The following is a 15,660-nucleotide window of genomic DNA, read 5'->3' on the forward strand; positions in this document are numbered from 1 at the left end:
AGAACTGTAAACCCTAACATAGCCAATTAGCTAGAAAGGTAACTCAAAAACATTTTCACTAAGAGCATCTGTTTAGCTGGTAAAACAGAGATTAAAGACAACAAGGATGTGTTGGCAAAAATGAATGTAAAGTCAAGAAAGCCTATCAGCAGCCAGCGGCCCTTGAAGCAATGGGTGCTTTTTGAAAGTGTGATTTGCTCAATAATAGGAATTGGAGAGAAAAAACATACACATTTATAAAATAAGACATTCTCCTCTTTTCTACTGTGGGTATGTAATACACATTTTGTTTATTCCATTATTGCTAGCGATATTCATAAAAACATGTAAATAAATACAAATATTTTTCACTTTTTTATTTATTTTAATATATACACTACTGTTCAAAAGTTTGGGGTCACTTAGAAATGTCCTTGTTTGTGAAAAAAACAAACACATTTTTTGCACATTTAAATAACATAACATTGATCAGAAATACAGTGTAGACATTGTTAACGTTGTAAATGACTATTGTAGCTGGAAACATTAGGATTTTTGTGGAATATCTACATAGGTGTACAGAGGCCCATTATCAGCAACCATCACTCCTGTGTACCAATGGCACGTTGTGTTAGCTAATCCAAGTTTATCATTTGAAAAGGCTAATTGATCATTAGAAAACCCTTTTGCAATTATGTTAGCACAGCTGAAAACTGTTGTTATGATTAAAGAAGCAATAAAACTGGCATTCTTTAGACTAGTTGAGTGTCTGGAGCATCATCATTTGAGTGTCTGGAGCATCATCAAAATGGCCAGAAACAAAGACCTTTCTTCTGAAATGATATTCTTGATCTGAGAAATGAAGGCTATTCCATGTGAGAAATTGCCAAGAAACTGAAGATCTCGTACAACGCTGTGTATTACTCCCTTCACAGAACAGCGCAGACTGGCTCTAACCAGAATAGAAAGAGTGAGAGGCCCCGGTGCACAACTGAGCAAGAGGACAAGTACATTAGAGTGTTTAAATAAGGGCTGTGTATCGTGTAGACTTCCCCTGATAACCATGTCAATCTCGTTCGGAGATAAAATGCTAATTAGCATCAAACTAGACATCAAATCAAACTTTATTTGTCACGTGCACCGAATACAAGTGTAGACTTTACCGTGAAATGCTTTATTTACAAGCCCTTAACCAACAGTGCAGTTCAAGAAAAGTAAAGAAAATATTTACCAAGTAGGCTAAAATAAAAAGCAATAAAACAACGTAACACAATAAGAATAACAATAACGAGGTTTATACAGGGGGTACAGGTCACCGAGTCACAGAGTCACCGAGGCACCGGTATCAAGTGTGCGGGGGTACAGGTCACCGAGGCACCGAGTCACCGAGGCACCGGTACCAAGTGTGCGGGGGTACAGGTCACCGAGGCACCGAGTCACCGAGGCACCGGTACCAAGTGTGCGGGGGTACAGGTCACCGAGGCACCGGTACCGAGTGTGCGGGGGTACAGGTCACCGAGTCACCGAGGTACTGAGGCACCGAGGCACCGAGGCACCGGTACCGAGTGTGCGGGGGTACAGGTCACCAAGTCACCGAGGTACCGAGTGTGCAGGAGTACAGGTTAGTTGAGGTAATTTGTAGATGTACAGTAGGTGGGGGTGAAGTGACTATGCATAGATAATAAACAGCGAGTAGCAGCAGTGTACAAAAAGGAAGGGGGAGGGGTCAATGTAAATTGTCCGGAGGCGGGTGATTTTATTAATTGTTCAGCAGTCTAATGGCTTGGGGGTGGAAGCTGTTGAGGAGCCTTTTTCTTATTTACATTTTTATTTCACCTTTATTTAACCAGGTAGACTAGTTGAGAACAAGTTCTCATTTGTAACGGCAACCTGGCCAAGATAAAGCAAAGCAGTTCGACACATACAGCAAAGCAGTTCGACACATACAACAACACAGTTACACATGGAATAAAGAAACATACAGTCAATAATACAGTAGTAATACAGTAGAAAAGTACATAAAATTATATATACAGTCTGTGCAAATGAGGTAGGATAAGGGAGGTAAGGCAATACATAGGCCATAGTGGTGAAGTAATTACAATATAGAAATTAAACACTGGAATGGTAGATGTGCAGAAGATGAATGAGCAAGTAGAGATACTGGGGTGCAAAGGAGCAAGATAAATTAATAAATACAGTATGGGGATGAGGTAGTGGGATGGTCTATTTACAGATGGGCTATGTACAGGTGCAGTGATCTGTGAGCTGGTGCTTAAAGTTAGTGAGAGGGAGATATGAGTCTCCAGCTTCAACTTTTGGTCCTTGACTCGGTATCATGCAAGACTACAAATCCTGCACGTCATCTGAAGCTGACATCTTTCCTAACAGGTATTGTGTCAATTTAAAACGTGCACAAGACAGTTCACAGATTTGTCAATTTAAAAACAGTTTTCCAATTTATTAATCTATTCATTACTACATTTAGCTAACCTTAGATAGCTAATCCAGAGATTCTTACCTTTGCTTCGTTTCAGCAGTCCCGTCCAGATCCTCATGGCATGTGTAGTTTATGATAGACACATTAGCCACTAATTAGCATTTCATTTTTGGCAAATTTATTGATAAAAGTCACCTTGTCCTAGAGAGATTTACACAGTTACCAAAAATCACACCAGGGTAAGCCTACACGAACCACAACTCTTATTTTAAGTGTTTCTAAAATTATTGGAACCATTTCCTTGATTGACCGCTAGTTTTTATGGGTATTATGACTCATACTGGGGTACTTTATCTCCACCCTGCAAAGTCTATTAAATTCTGTTCTATTCTATTTTGTTCTCTTCTGTTCTGTCATGTTCTATTCTGTTCTGTTCTATTAATTTCTATTCTATTCTGTTCTGTTCTATTAATTTCTATTCTGTTCTGTTCTGTTCTGTTCTATTAATTTCTATTCTATTCTGTTCTGTTCTATTAATTTCTATTCTGTTCTGTTCTGTTCTGTTCTATTAATTTCTATTCTATTCTGTTCTGTTCTATTAATTTCTATTCTATTCTATTCTGTTCTGTTCTATTAATTTCTATTCTATTCTGTTCTGTTCTATTAATTTCTATTCTGTTCTGTTCTGTTCTGTTCTATTAATTTCTATTCTATTCTGTTCTGTTCTATTAATTTCTATTCTATTCTGTTCTGTTCTATTAATTTCCATTCTGTTCTGTTCTGTTCTGTTCTATTAATTTCTATTCTATTATGTTCTGTTCTATTAATTTCTATTCTATTCTGTTCTGTTCTATTAATTTCTATTCTGTTCTGTTCTGTTCTGTTCTATTAATTTCTATTCTATTCTGTTCTGTTCTATTAATTTCTATTCTATTCTGTTCTGTTCTATTAATTTCTATTCTGTTCTGTTCTGTTCTGTTCTATTAATTTCTATTCTATTCTGTTCTGTTCTATTAATTTCTATTCTATTCTATTCTATTCTGTTCTATTAATTTCTATTCTGTTCTGTTCTGTTCTGTTCTATTAATTTCTATTCTATTCTGTTCTGTTCTATTAATTTCTATTCTATTCTATTCTATTCTGTTCTATTAATTTCTATTCTAGTCTGTTCTATTAATTTCTATTCTCTTCTGTTGTGTCCTGTTCTATTCTATAGTAAAGCAGTGAGGTCCATTGAGCCAGCAGATGGAGGCAGTGAACACCATATTGAACAACATTTTTCACAGAAAAACTCCATATTTTCATCCAACAAAGTTTGTCTGACTGAGTAACAGATTGTAAAGAACAGGGGAGGGAAGAAATATCTTGAGGGACCTGAATGTTTACTGTTATTAACATGATGGTCCTTTATGTACGCTGAACAGTTCATGACTCCAGGTCCAATAAAATACATTTCAAAATAGCTTTTAAGTTGTGATTGTATGTTCATAAATGGTAGAATATGGCTCTTTTTTCATTTCCTGAAAAAATTCAGTTTTAGAGATATGTGTTTTCTTTCCGCTGGGACGCTATAAACCTTTACACTAATGATCTCGCTGCAGCAAGTCTCCATCACTAGTTTTGTACTGCTATCCAATGGTCTCTAGTGGATACATTGCATACTACCACAGCAGGAACTTAAAGAGCACATCGAGTGATTGAGTCCCAAATGGCACCCTATTCCCTACTGTACACTACTTTTGACCAGAGCCGCATGAGCCCTAGAAGCCTAGCCTGTGTCATCTAGCTGCCATCTATACCTCAATCTTGGCCACACTATAGTCTCCTGCCCAGACCAGACCATATTAGTGGGGTCAGACCAGACCAGTCCATATGAGTGGGGTCAAGGGGCATCGATGATTTCCTCAAGGATTTCCTTTTAATCACTTCCTGGGTATTCATGGAGGCAACAATGGCTCTAAAACTAGGTGTCTCGACCAACCCTAATCTCGTCAACCCAGAACCAAAATCTTGCGTCTGTCCACGAGAGATTACAACCAGTCAGCCAGCCAGCCAGTCAGATTCTCTGCTATATTACTGTTAGCTACCACTTTGCTCATATATAAAACATATAGTACATACAGATGTAGGATCTTAATTTGAGCCAGTTTGTTACAACAGGAAAATAATCCTGCATCAACAGAAAATGTGAATAATGTGGATTATAATTAATGGACATTTTTGTAGGGGTTGATACCTTTTTCTGCAGGGCAAATCAAGTCTGAAATTTCAATGTGGAAATTACACTTCAGAAGTCTTTTTAAAACTCAAATACACTACAAGTTTGAATTTCCTGCTGTGTAGAACAACGCTCACTAACAGAAGAGTGATCAAATGAAGATCCTACATCTGTATGCAACTCCTTCATTCACCAAAAAAACAAGATATCAAGGCAGTTTGTCACGACTCCCGTCGAAGTTGGCTCCCCCGCCTGTTCGGGTGGTGCTCGGCAGTCTTCATCACCGGCCGACAAGCAGCCACCGATCCCTTGTCTTTTCGGTTAGTTTTGTCTCATTCGTTACACCTGTTCCTATTTTATGTGTGCTTGATTGTCTTCCCTATTTAGCGTATGGAACCCGCCCCTTTGTTGTGCGGGATTATTTTGATGTTCACGTTGGTGTTGTTAGTGCTCTGGGGCCTGTTGCACAAAAGTAGAATTAAGACATCCGGGATAAATGACTCAGCTGAGCTCAATGAAGCCAAAACATGTGCGTCCAGGCTTAATTGGTTGCACAAAGACCAAGCCAGGATGAGCAGACACGGATTCATTAAGCCAGGTGAAACCAATCCTGGATAGGTGCGCGCTCACGGCTCACTCAAATAGACCCCGCCACAGATCACAGATTAACTGATTTACCATGGCAACTAGAGCCGCGTACTTTTCCCGGTCGGAAGCACAAATCCTCATGGAGGCATACGAGGAGGTAAAAGATATAATTAAGAAGAAAGGCAACACCGCCACAGTGATAAAGCAAAGAGAAAAAGCGTGGCAAAGTATTGCAGACCGCCTGAATGCGTAAGTAGTGCACAATTACACACTCACCGCTCCGCTGAAACATCACAATTACAATTCAAATATTTAATTCACATCTCCAAAAACGCAGTTGTACTGTAATTATGAAACGGTTAAATTTAATTGAAATGCACTGCAGATATGAGTGAAATTGTGTAAAGTAAGTCCATCACACTGTATAAAGCTATGATACATTATTATTAAAGCCTTACATTATTATTTAACGTTACTACGCTCAGTACGGTTTAATCTTAGCCGTTGTACTCTGCTTCTTATGTTGTCCACCGTTTTTTTTTGTGTTTCTCCTGCTTTCATTAATGTAAAGCTGCTTTGACAGAATGAAACAATTGTGAAAAGTGCTATATAAATAAAATGTAATTGAATAAATAGATGAGCTATAATAATAATCACTTTAATTTATATAGCGCCTTTCAAAGGACCCAAGGTCGGTTGCTCACTGCACTGCAAAAATGTCTTTCTTACTTAGTATTTTTGTCTTGTTTTCAGTAAAAAAAAAATATCTAAAAAACATCTTGAATATTTTCTTGAGCAAAATTACCTAGGAAAATAAGCAAAAAAATCTGCCAGTGAAACGAACTTTTCTAAAATTAAGTGTTTATGGAAAAAGTGAACTTATTTCAAGAGAATTTTTATTATATTGACAGATTTTTTATTTGCTTGTTTTAAGCACACATTTACTTAAAGTTTATATTTTTTGTCTAAACTATACTTATTTTGCTAGGTCATTTAGCAAATCAAGAAAATACATCTTTATTTAAGTTTTTTTAAAAATATTTTTACTGAAAACAAGACAAAAATACCAAGTAATTTTTTGCAGTGTGACTCCATTAAATGTGTGTGTGTGTGTAGATTAAACATGAACGGGCCAAAACGGACATGGCAGCAGGTCAAAATCAAATACAAGAACATTCTGCAGAATGGTATGGTCCCTGACTAATATTTAACAAAGCACAAGCATATATTGTACCCAGAAGGTGCCTGCTCACACATTGTCTGTACTGTTTTAGCAGTGAAAAAGAATACCCACAGACAAGGCACGGGTGGTGGGTCACCAAAGGCTGACCTTACCCCAGCAGAGGACATGGCCTTGGAGCTAAATAAAGGCAGGCCCGTCTTAGAGGGGATCCCTGGGGGGAAAGAGACGAGCATAGGTTCCTCCCAAGATGCCACCCGCTTCATTCAAGGTATGTCCTTCCATCTCTACATGGGATACAACCACATTCATATTGAATCAATTTGGACTGTCTGACTTTGGTTTACCTATTGCCTTGCAGTGTCTGGCAGCACTGTGTTAATAATAATAATAATATATGCCATTTAGCAGACGCTTTTATCCAAAGCGACTTACAGTCATGTGTGCATACATTCTACGTATGGGTGGTCCCGGGAATCGAACCCACTACCCTGGCGTTACAAGCGCCATGCTCTACCAACTGAGCTACTGTTAGAGCCACCAGCACAAGCACCAGACGATGCTGATCCAGTGAGTACTCCATCAAAGGCATACTGTAGGCCTGGCATGTCTTGTCTACTAGCTTCAATATGAATCCGATTAAATGTGATAGGGTGAAGGCCCCAGTGCAGCAGCAACAGCACATGATGGAGATGATGATGATGAGGAGGAGACCATCTCTCTGGATTCCAGAAGGCATGAGGTATCATGGTAAGACAAAGTACTATTTACTCTACAATGGTGAGGAGTCCTCATCAAAATCAAAAAATCTAATTTCTTTTACAGGACCCAGATGCTATACAGTGGGAAAACCAGCCTGGCAACAGTGCGTATTAATAAAAGGACACCACATCCTGCCAAATTCCAGCTGCGCTAATTGTATTGTGTTCACAGAGCTCACAAGCTATCAGAAAGTTGTATGGCAACCACCTCCGGCGCCAAATAGAACTGGCAGACATAGACATTCAGTACAAGAAGGAAAATCTTGCACTGGAGTCCGAAATAAAAAAGAGGACAATTAGGAAACTGGACCTTGAAATAAAAAAACTTGAGAGGGAGGTGAGATATGCCTTCAATGTACACTGTATGCTAACTGTAACACAAATGTATTAATCATTATTTGTATTTCCTCCCCCAGCTCCAAGAAGATGACACAGCTCAAAATAAAAATTAGGTATATTCTCGTAAAGTCAAGTGAGCCATGACATATGAGCTCTTATTGTGAGCACACAGGACGGTGGCATCTTTCTAAGGTTTTTTTTATTTTCCCAGCAATCAGTACAACCAAGTCATCGTTATAAGGCATCGCCCTCTTTTGCCCACCCCCCCAGCACCAGGTGTGGCCACTAGCCTATATGAAGGCCCAAAATTGTGTGTTCCTTTCTGCTCTGACAATGGCATGCCCATTCGTGCGAGATGTGGTGGATGAAGAAGCACTTGTGCTGAGGAGAGCCTTCAGGCGAGAAAGGGTCTTCAGGGACCGGTTGGACCCACTGGCCTTCCCTGACGACCATCTATATGAAAGATACAGGTTTTCTGCAGATGGCATCAGGTATCTATGCAGACTACTGGGTCCCAGGATTAAGCACCGCACTGCACGGAGCCATGCACTGAGTGTGGAGCAAATGGTTTGTGTGGCCTTGCGCTTTTTTGCTAGTGGAGCCTTCCTGTACTCAGTGGGGATGCAGAACAGCTGAACAAGGCCACAATTTGCCGCACAATAAGGAGTGTGTGTCTGGCTATCAAAGCATTAGCAGATGTCTTCATCTCCTTCCCTGGCCACAGAAGACTCTGTGACATCAAAGAGGAGTTCTATAGGATTGCAGGTAAGAGGATCTACAAATTACAGGACAACTGTTAACACATAGTAGGATACTCATTACTTTGTGTGACAGGTTTCCCCAATGTCATTGGTGCAGTGGACTGCACACACATAAGGATAAAAGCCCCCTCAGGTGCCCATGAGGCCGATTTTTGTGAATAGGAAATCCTTTCACAGCATTAATGTTCAGGTGAACATAACTTTTTGATATTGTCCATTGACGAACACTCTGCATTGCCAGTGATGTGCATTGATTGGTGTAATATTCCTCATCTTATGATTTCAGATGGTCTGCAATGCTGACTGTGTGATCAGCAATGTTGTGGCAAAATGGCCTGGCTCAGTCCATGACTCCAGAATCTTTCGGGCCTCTGAAATCTATCAGTGCCTATCACAAGGTAAGCCACACAACCCCTATTTATAACCATCATGGCTGTGTCAAGAATATCACTGTGTTTATGAGGTAGTAATGATGAGATTTTGTGTTGACAGGTGAATTCTCTGGTGTGTTGCTGGGAGACAGTATGGCTGCCAGCCTTTTCTCCTGACACCTTTCACAGACCCCCAGGAAGCACAGCAGGCCTACAACCATGCCCATGCCAGGACCAGGGCCAGAGTTGAAATGACCTTTGGCCTCCTGAAGGCACGCTTTCACTGCCTTCACAAATTAAGGGTCAGCCCTGTTAGGGCATGTGATATTACTGTGGCTTGTGCTGTCCTCCACAATGTGGCCTGCCTGAGGAAGGAGAGGGCCCCCAGAGTGCCACCAGCCATGGACTGGGACAATCCGGCAATCTTCCCTGATGACGACAGTGGTCGGCTGCTGAGGGACCAATATGTGTTGAATTATTTTAGTTAGTATGTGTGCTTTCAATTTTGGTTAAAGATGTCCTGCGGTGGCAGAGGAATTTGGGTTTTTTTGGGTTCGTTTTTGTACGAATTTGGCCTCTTATGATGTTTGTGCGGTATACTGTGTGTAATACAAGGCTGCAGGGAGGCTACTGCATCCATTCATTTGTCTGTTCAGTTGATGTGTATGGATTTGTCCTGCATTTATTTTAGTGTGCAGACATGCAGGGTGTGTTATATACAGACCTTTGAATGTGTATGTATCATTTTGTATAATATGCTTGGATTCTGTGCTTTCCATCTTGTAGAGTCACTGTCTTCAGTTTCGAAAGGAGCTGATGGTTTACCTGCTTTGTTTTGTCCTTATTCAATAAAGGAACATAATGTTACACATTGTGTTTTTATATTCATATGGAATGTGTTTGTTTATATGACAGAGTACTAGGGCCACACTGAAGAAAAAGGATAAAGTCATAAATTTGAGGCTGGTTCTTTCTGCAGAAAAGCTACATATTGTTTTTACAGTTTTGATACTTATGACAATGTGATACTTAATATTCTGGCACATCAGCATGTCTTTGTTTATGAAACCATACTGAAGTACAATTTCACAAAATGCCCCGCATCTGTCATTTTAACAACTGTCCTCCTTTAAAACAACTGGTTACAATATTATGACTTGTCTTTTTTTTCCCTCTGTGGCCCTAATATTATATCATTTTATATATAGTCTATAGGAAACTGTAAATTATCTAATGATGGCAACATCTAAAAATCATTTTTTATCCAAAATCATTGAAATTAATGATCACAAACGTTTAAATAATGACAGTGGGTCTAGTTATGTGATAATGTATAGTGAGCAGTGAAATAACTATTGTTTTCCATTTGTGGTGACTGCTGACTGACATTAGGGATGAGATTAAATAGATCCTGGAATTTAGCCTGGTCTGGAGCAGGCTAGCTCCACAGAATAAATCTCCATGGTAATTTATACCATAACATATCCTCCTGCCCCCTATCCATCCTTAGTGCAACCGGATTACGGATCAATTGAGCCAGGATCACCAAGATATCCTGGCTTAATCCCTTATCCTAGTTTTGTGCAACAGGCCCCCGGACCTTGTTACCCGTTGGTTTGGGTTGGTCAGTGTTTGCTCCCTGCGTGTTGGGCATTTCATTTTGGTGCCATAAAGTGCACTTTCCCCTGGACCTCTCTGCGCCGGATTCCTCGCTACACACCCAGCCAGCCGTGACACAGTTGAAACTGATAAATTATTTGAGTTTAAGTGATGTGGGAAGTGGACAACATACTCTAAACCCCACAACAGTTTATAGGTAAAACACATGAATCCTGAGCATTGATCAAATAAACATGCATCTTCTTACAAACTCAGTTTATTGGTACAAAAATATTACAAAACAATGTTTTTTCAAAGTTGCTTTCTATATAAAGCATGTTCGACAATCCCATATAGACATAACTAAAGTATTAGCAGATCCAGGTCATGTTTAACTCTATTTGTGATACATTGCAGGTGTATTTGTTCCCTTTCAAAGCTGCAGGAGTTCTATTTTTACAATATTATATTTGACCTACAAATACCCCAAACCCCTTCTCTTAGTGCACTCTGATAATAAACCAAATGAAATCAGTTTTGTGGACATGAAACAATAGTCAGTCCTTTCCTACCTTGGAGGCCATATCTGGGCTCACAATAGCATTAGTCTACCCCATCCCCCTCATTGCCAGAGGGGAAAAACAGATGAGACAGTCAGGTACTCCTGCTTGGTTTGTGGAGTGTTGGCGGGAGGCGGGTTGGAGGGAGGCAGGTTGGGGGAGGCAGGTTGAAGGGAGGCAGGTTGGAGGGAGGCAGGTTGGTTGGAGGGAGGCAGGTTGGAGGAGGCAGGTTGGAGGGAGGCAGGTTGGAGGGAGGCAGGTTGGCGGGAGGCAGGTTGGCGGGAGGCAGGTTGGAGGGAGGCAGGTTGAAGGGAGGCAGGTTGAAGGGAGGCAGGTTGAAGGGAGGCAGGTTGAAGGGAGGCAGGTTGGGGGAGGCAGGTTGGAGGGAGGCAGGTTGGAGGGAGGCAGGTTGGCGGGAGGCAGGTTGGAGGGAGGCAGGTTGGAGGGAGGCAGGTTGGAGGGAGGCAGGTTGGCGGGAGGCAGGTTGGCGGGAGGCAGGTTGGAGGGAGGCAGGTTGGAGGGAGGCAGGTTGGAGGGAGGCAGGTTGGCGGGAGGCAGGTTGGAGGGAGGCAGGTTGGCGGGAGGCAGGTTGGAGGGAGGCAGGTTGGAGGGAGGCAGGTTGGCGGGAGGCAGGTTGGCGGGAGGCAGGTTGGAGGGAGGCAGGTTGGAGGGAGGCTGGTTGGAGGGAGGCGGGTTGGCGGGAGGCGGGTTGGCGGGAGGCGGGTTGGAGGGAGGCGGGTTGGCGGGAGGCGGGTTGGAGGGAGGCGGGTTGGAGGGAGGCGGGTTGGAGGGAGGCGGGTTGGGAGGGAGGCAGGTTGGAGGGAGGCAGGTTGGAGGGAGGCAGGTTGGCGGGAGACAGGTTGGCGGGAGGCAGGTTGGAGGGAGGCAGGTTGGAGGGAGGCAGGTTGGAGGGAGGCAGGTTGGAGGGAGGCAGGTTGGAGGGAGGCAGGTTGGCGGGAGGCAGGTTGGAGGGAGGCAGGTTGGAGGGAGGCAGGTTGGCGGGAGGCAGGTTGGCGGGAGGCAGGTTGGAGGGAGGCAGGTTGGAGGGAGGCTGGTTGGAGGGAGGCGGGTTGGCGGGAGGCGGGTTGGAGGGAGGCGGGTTGGCAGGAGGCGGGTTGGCGGGAGGCGGGTTGGAGGGAGGCGGGTTGGAGGGAGGCGGGTTGGAGGGAGGCGGGTTGGAGGAGGCGGGTTGGCGGGAGGCGGGTTGGAGGAGGCGGGTTGGAGGGAGGCGGGTTGGAGGGAGGCGGGTTGGCGGGAGGCGGGTTGGCGGGAGGCGGGTTGGAGGGAGGCGGGTTGGAGGGAGGCGGGTTGGAGGGAGGCGGGTTGGAGGGAGGCGGGTTGGAGGGAGGCGGGTTGGCGGGAGGCAGGTTGGAGGGAGGCAGGTTGGAGGGAGGCAGGTTGGAGGGAGGCAGGTTGGAGGGAGGCAGGTTGGAGGGAGGCAGGTTGAAGGGAGGCAGGTTGGAGGGAGGCAGGTTGGAGGGAGGCAGGTTGGAGGAGGCAGGTTGGTGGGAGGCAGGTTGGGGGGAGGCGGGGATCTAAGTTGTTGCCTTCCGGTTCTGATGATCACAAGAGTTCAGAAGGCCCCGATCTCGGTCCCCCAGGGCCTGTAAGGCTGATTTCTCAGGGCTGTGGAGGAGCCTGATGAATTGAGGGCTGCCGGGGACACTAGGGGAAAAGTAGTGAAGGAGAAGGCAGACAGGGAGGAGAGGAGGGGTGGTGGTTGGGAGAGCTTGGAGGCTGAGACTGACAGGGCCAGCCCCAGGGGTAGATTGTCATTGGGGGGCACCCTGAGTGCCTCTGAGGGGGCCGTCACGCTGAGTCTGGAGGTCACTGAGGTATCAGTTGAACAGGGGGATGACATGGAGGAGGAGGAGGAGGAGATGGAGCAGGAGGAGGGTGGGCTGCTGGTACTGTGGGGGGCTAGTGTCCGTCCCTGGGGGAGTGGTAAGAGGGGGTGTGGCAGGTGGGCGGAGGGTGTCCTCAAAGCGGAGCCCCAGGCTAGTTGTCCAGGGTGTCCAGTCAATCCAGTGTGGATGTCTCTCTGAGAGGCGTAGTTGTTGAGGTGAGAGACCAGGCGTACGCGGAGTGGGTCGACACTGTTCCAGCCCTCCATGATGCTTAGGTAGCGGGCCGTCTCTGACAGACACTCCCTGAAGCCCAGGCTGCGGTAGTTCTTGGCCAGAGCGTGGGCTTCAAAATACCCTACCAGGAGAGGGAGGCAGAGGGTCAGGAACAGGAACTACAACACACAGGAGTATACAGAGCACTACACAACTAGAGGAACTAAAGGACATGGAGACACTTGGTCTAATTCTGTGGTGGAGCTTGGAGGATATGCCTAGTTCCCGACAAATATGCAGAAGTTTAACTAGAAGTTTACCTATCACAACATGTTTTTTCCAGGCTGTCATCATAAATCACATCTTTGTATTGTTTTGGTATTGACTCACCTTGTCCACTGGCAGCATGTATCATCTTCAAATGATCCACAGTAATCTGCAAAATTTCAGCTTTTTCCAATTTTGACGATCCCTGTGACAAAAGGCAAACATTCGATTAGATTGTGTTACTTGTAAAATAACAGTCTTAACCAAAGATGTAGAAAAGGCAGAAGTTGACTGAGATTAATATACTCTGAATCCAATAGGTCTGTATGGTATATACAATTGTACTGTAGCCTACCTGCTTCTCAAACGCACTTGGCACAAGTCTTCTGAGATCAGTCAGGCTGTTGTTGATTCGGTCACGTCGCCGTTTCTCAATAATCTGTGGATGAGAGCGAGGTGTAATTCGATTTTTGCGTCTCCGACAGCATATCAAGGTGATGGTGAACCTTAATAATGGCAATATATGGTGTATAATTATGCAAGATAAATGTAATACTCACTCCTCTGCGTCGTTTTCTGGCTTGAGTGGGAGTGGTTTTCGGGGGTGACATCAAGTCATGCGAAGAGTCAAGGTTTCTGAAATAATCAAAGTAATTTTCATTCAGTTTCAATAACATATTGGTGACGATAGGCTTCTGTCACGCATAGCCTGTTTTTCAAGAGAGACACACTGTGTAGAGATGCGTGATTTAGATTAGCCTACCACAAAAAAAAAAATAAACATTAGGCTTATATCAGAATGACAAATAAATTGATTTTCTCATTTAAAAAAATATTTCCTATTCGTCATAACTGCATTTTCAACATACACATTTTCGTCACCACTGTCCTTCTCCACTTCTATATTGTCATCAAGTTCGCTATCAGATGAACAGCTGTAATTGTGATTTCGTCTCATTTTGCTCCAGAATCCCAAGTAGCAATATTCAGTATAGATTGTCCCTCAATGTGATCACCGCAAATCCTGTGAAAGCGACGTGTCCGCGCAACTGTTTAAAGTCAACTCTTGTTCTCAGAGTATTATTTTCAGACCATGTAGCTTAAAATGAGAGGGGCGGGGAATAGGCGGGCTCTAAAAGTACTAAGCCTATTAAAATCAAGTTGACGTTTGAGTGACATGTTTTGTTGTTTTCGCTCAATGATGGCGGGGCCTCTCTGAATGCCAGTATGGGCGATACAAATATAATCTGTGGACTCCAAATGTAGGTCTACCATTAGTTAAAGATGCACGAGGCAGAAATCGCTCAGCGATTTCCTGGTCAAATTCTAATAGTTTGCCTAATTTCATTTTACGCAAAAAAAACAAATGTTGTATTCTAATAGTTTGCCTAATTTCTGTTTACGCAAACAACAAAATGTTTTATTTTATTTCATACATTTTTTGTACCCTTATTTTACAATGTAAATTTACTGAGAACAGGTTGTCATTTACAGCAATGACCTGGAGAATAGTTACAGGGAGAGGAGGGAGGGATGAATGAGCCAATTGGAAATTTAAGAACGGGAGGCATAGAAATAGTGCACATAGAACTGATCTAACACTTCTTAGACTTGCTTTCAACAAAAATGACATATCTATAATTCCATTTTCTATGTGAATTTGGTCGAGTAGCTGAAACTGATACACATTGCATCTTTAAGACAACCCACAGAATATGTTTTCAATCACCATTCAATGAATAGTTTTAACCACCTCAAGGATGTGTCCCAAATAGCACGCTATTCTCCATAAAATGCACTACTTTTGACCAGATCCCTATAGGGTTGCCACTTGAGGCTCAAACCAAGACTCCCAGGCAGCCAGCCTGTCAGTCGGTCCTCAGCCCACCTGTTGAGCTCCCAGTCAGGGGCCACAGGGACCATTAGCCCAAGAGCTCTCGCCTTCTTCACTGGTGTGTAACAGGACTCATGGGCCATTAGGCAGAGTGTGTTGTTCATTGTATGCTGTCAGCTGTGTGGGTCAACAGCAGCATTGATCGGACTGGAGGCCCCAGTGGCTCTTGTTGCTTCAGTGGCCAAGCACTTATAGGAAGTTCCCTGTTCTGAAGAGCAACCAGGTGAATTGACTGGCTCAAGGAGCCTGAATGGCACCCTCACCTAGGAAACATTCAGCCAGTAATTGGAGAGAGAAAAGCATGACACTGACAGATCTTTACCATGGGCAAAACTAGATGTTTCTCCAGAGTTGAGTCAACAGTTGTCTGTCTCTGTTCTGTTCCCAGCAGCACCTTGGAGCAGGTCTCTGCCCTGTCTGTCTCTGTTCTGTTCCCAGCAGCACCTTGGAGCAGGTCTCTTCCCTGTCTGTCTCTGTTCTGTTCCCAGCAGCACCTTGGAGCAGGTCTCTGCCCTGTCTGTCTCTGTTCTGTTCCCAGCAGCACCTTGGAGCAGGTCTCTGCCCTGTCTGTCTCTGTTCTGTTCCCAGCAGCACCTTGGAGCAGGTCTCTGCCCTGTCTGTCTCTGTTCTGTTCCCAGCAGCA

General features: G+C 43.8%; 1 protein-coding gene and 1 pseudogene across 1 annotated transcript; one reads left to right on the plus strand and one right to left on the minus strand.

Annotated features, from left to right (window-relative positions):
- The first annotated feature begins 6,783 nt into the window (after window positions 1–6,783).
- Window positions 6,784–9,504, plus strand: LOC127919035 (putative nuclease HARBI1; annotated as a pseudogene).
- A 2,775-nt stretch (window positions 9,505–12,279) lies between these two features.
- On the minus strand, window positions 12,280–14,218 carry LOC127919034 (hairy/enhancer-of-split related with YRPW motif protein 1-like). The gene is made up of 5 exons (XM_052502374.1): window positions 13,993–14,218; window positions 13,684–13,759; window positions 13,479–13,562; window positions 13,247–13,328; window positions 12,280–12,998 (listed from the first exon to the last, which is right to left on the minus strand). The coding sequence occupies exons 1-5, from the start codon at window positions 14,079–14,081 to the stop codon at window positions 12,370–12,372; spliced, it is 960 nt and encodes a 319-aa protein (XP_052358334.1). The 5' UTR covers window positions 14,082–14,218; the 3' UTR covers window positions 12,280–12,369.
- Window positions 14,219–15,660: the final 1,442 nt, after the last annotated feature.

The sequence above is a fragment of the Oncorhynchus keta genome, unplaced genomic scaffold (genome assembly GCF_023373465.1).
Source record: "Oncorhynchus keta strain PuntledgeMale-10-30-2019 unplaced genomic scaffold, Oket_V2 Un_contig_1556_pilon_pilon, whole genome shotgun sequence".
NCBI classification, from domain to species: domain Eukaryota; kingdom Metazoa; phylum Chordata; class Actinopteri; order Salmoniformes; family Salmonidae; genus Oncorhynchus; species Oncorhynchus keta.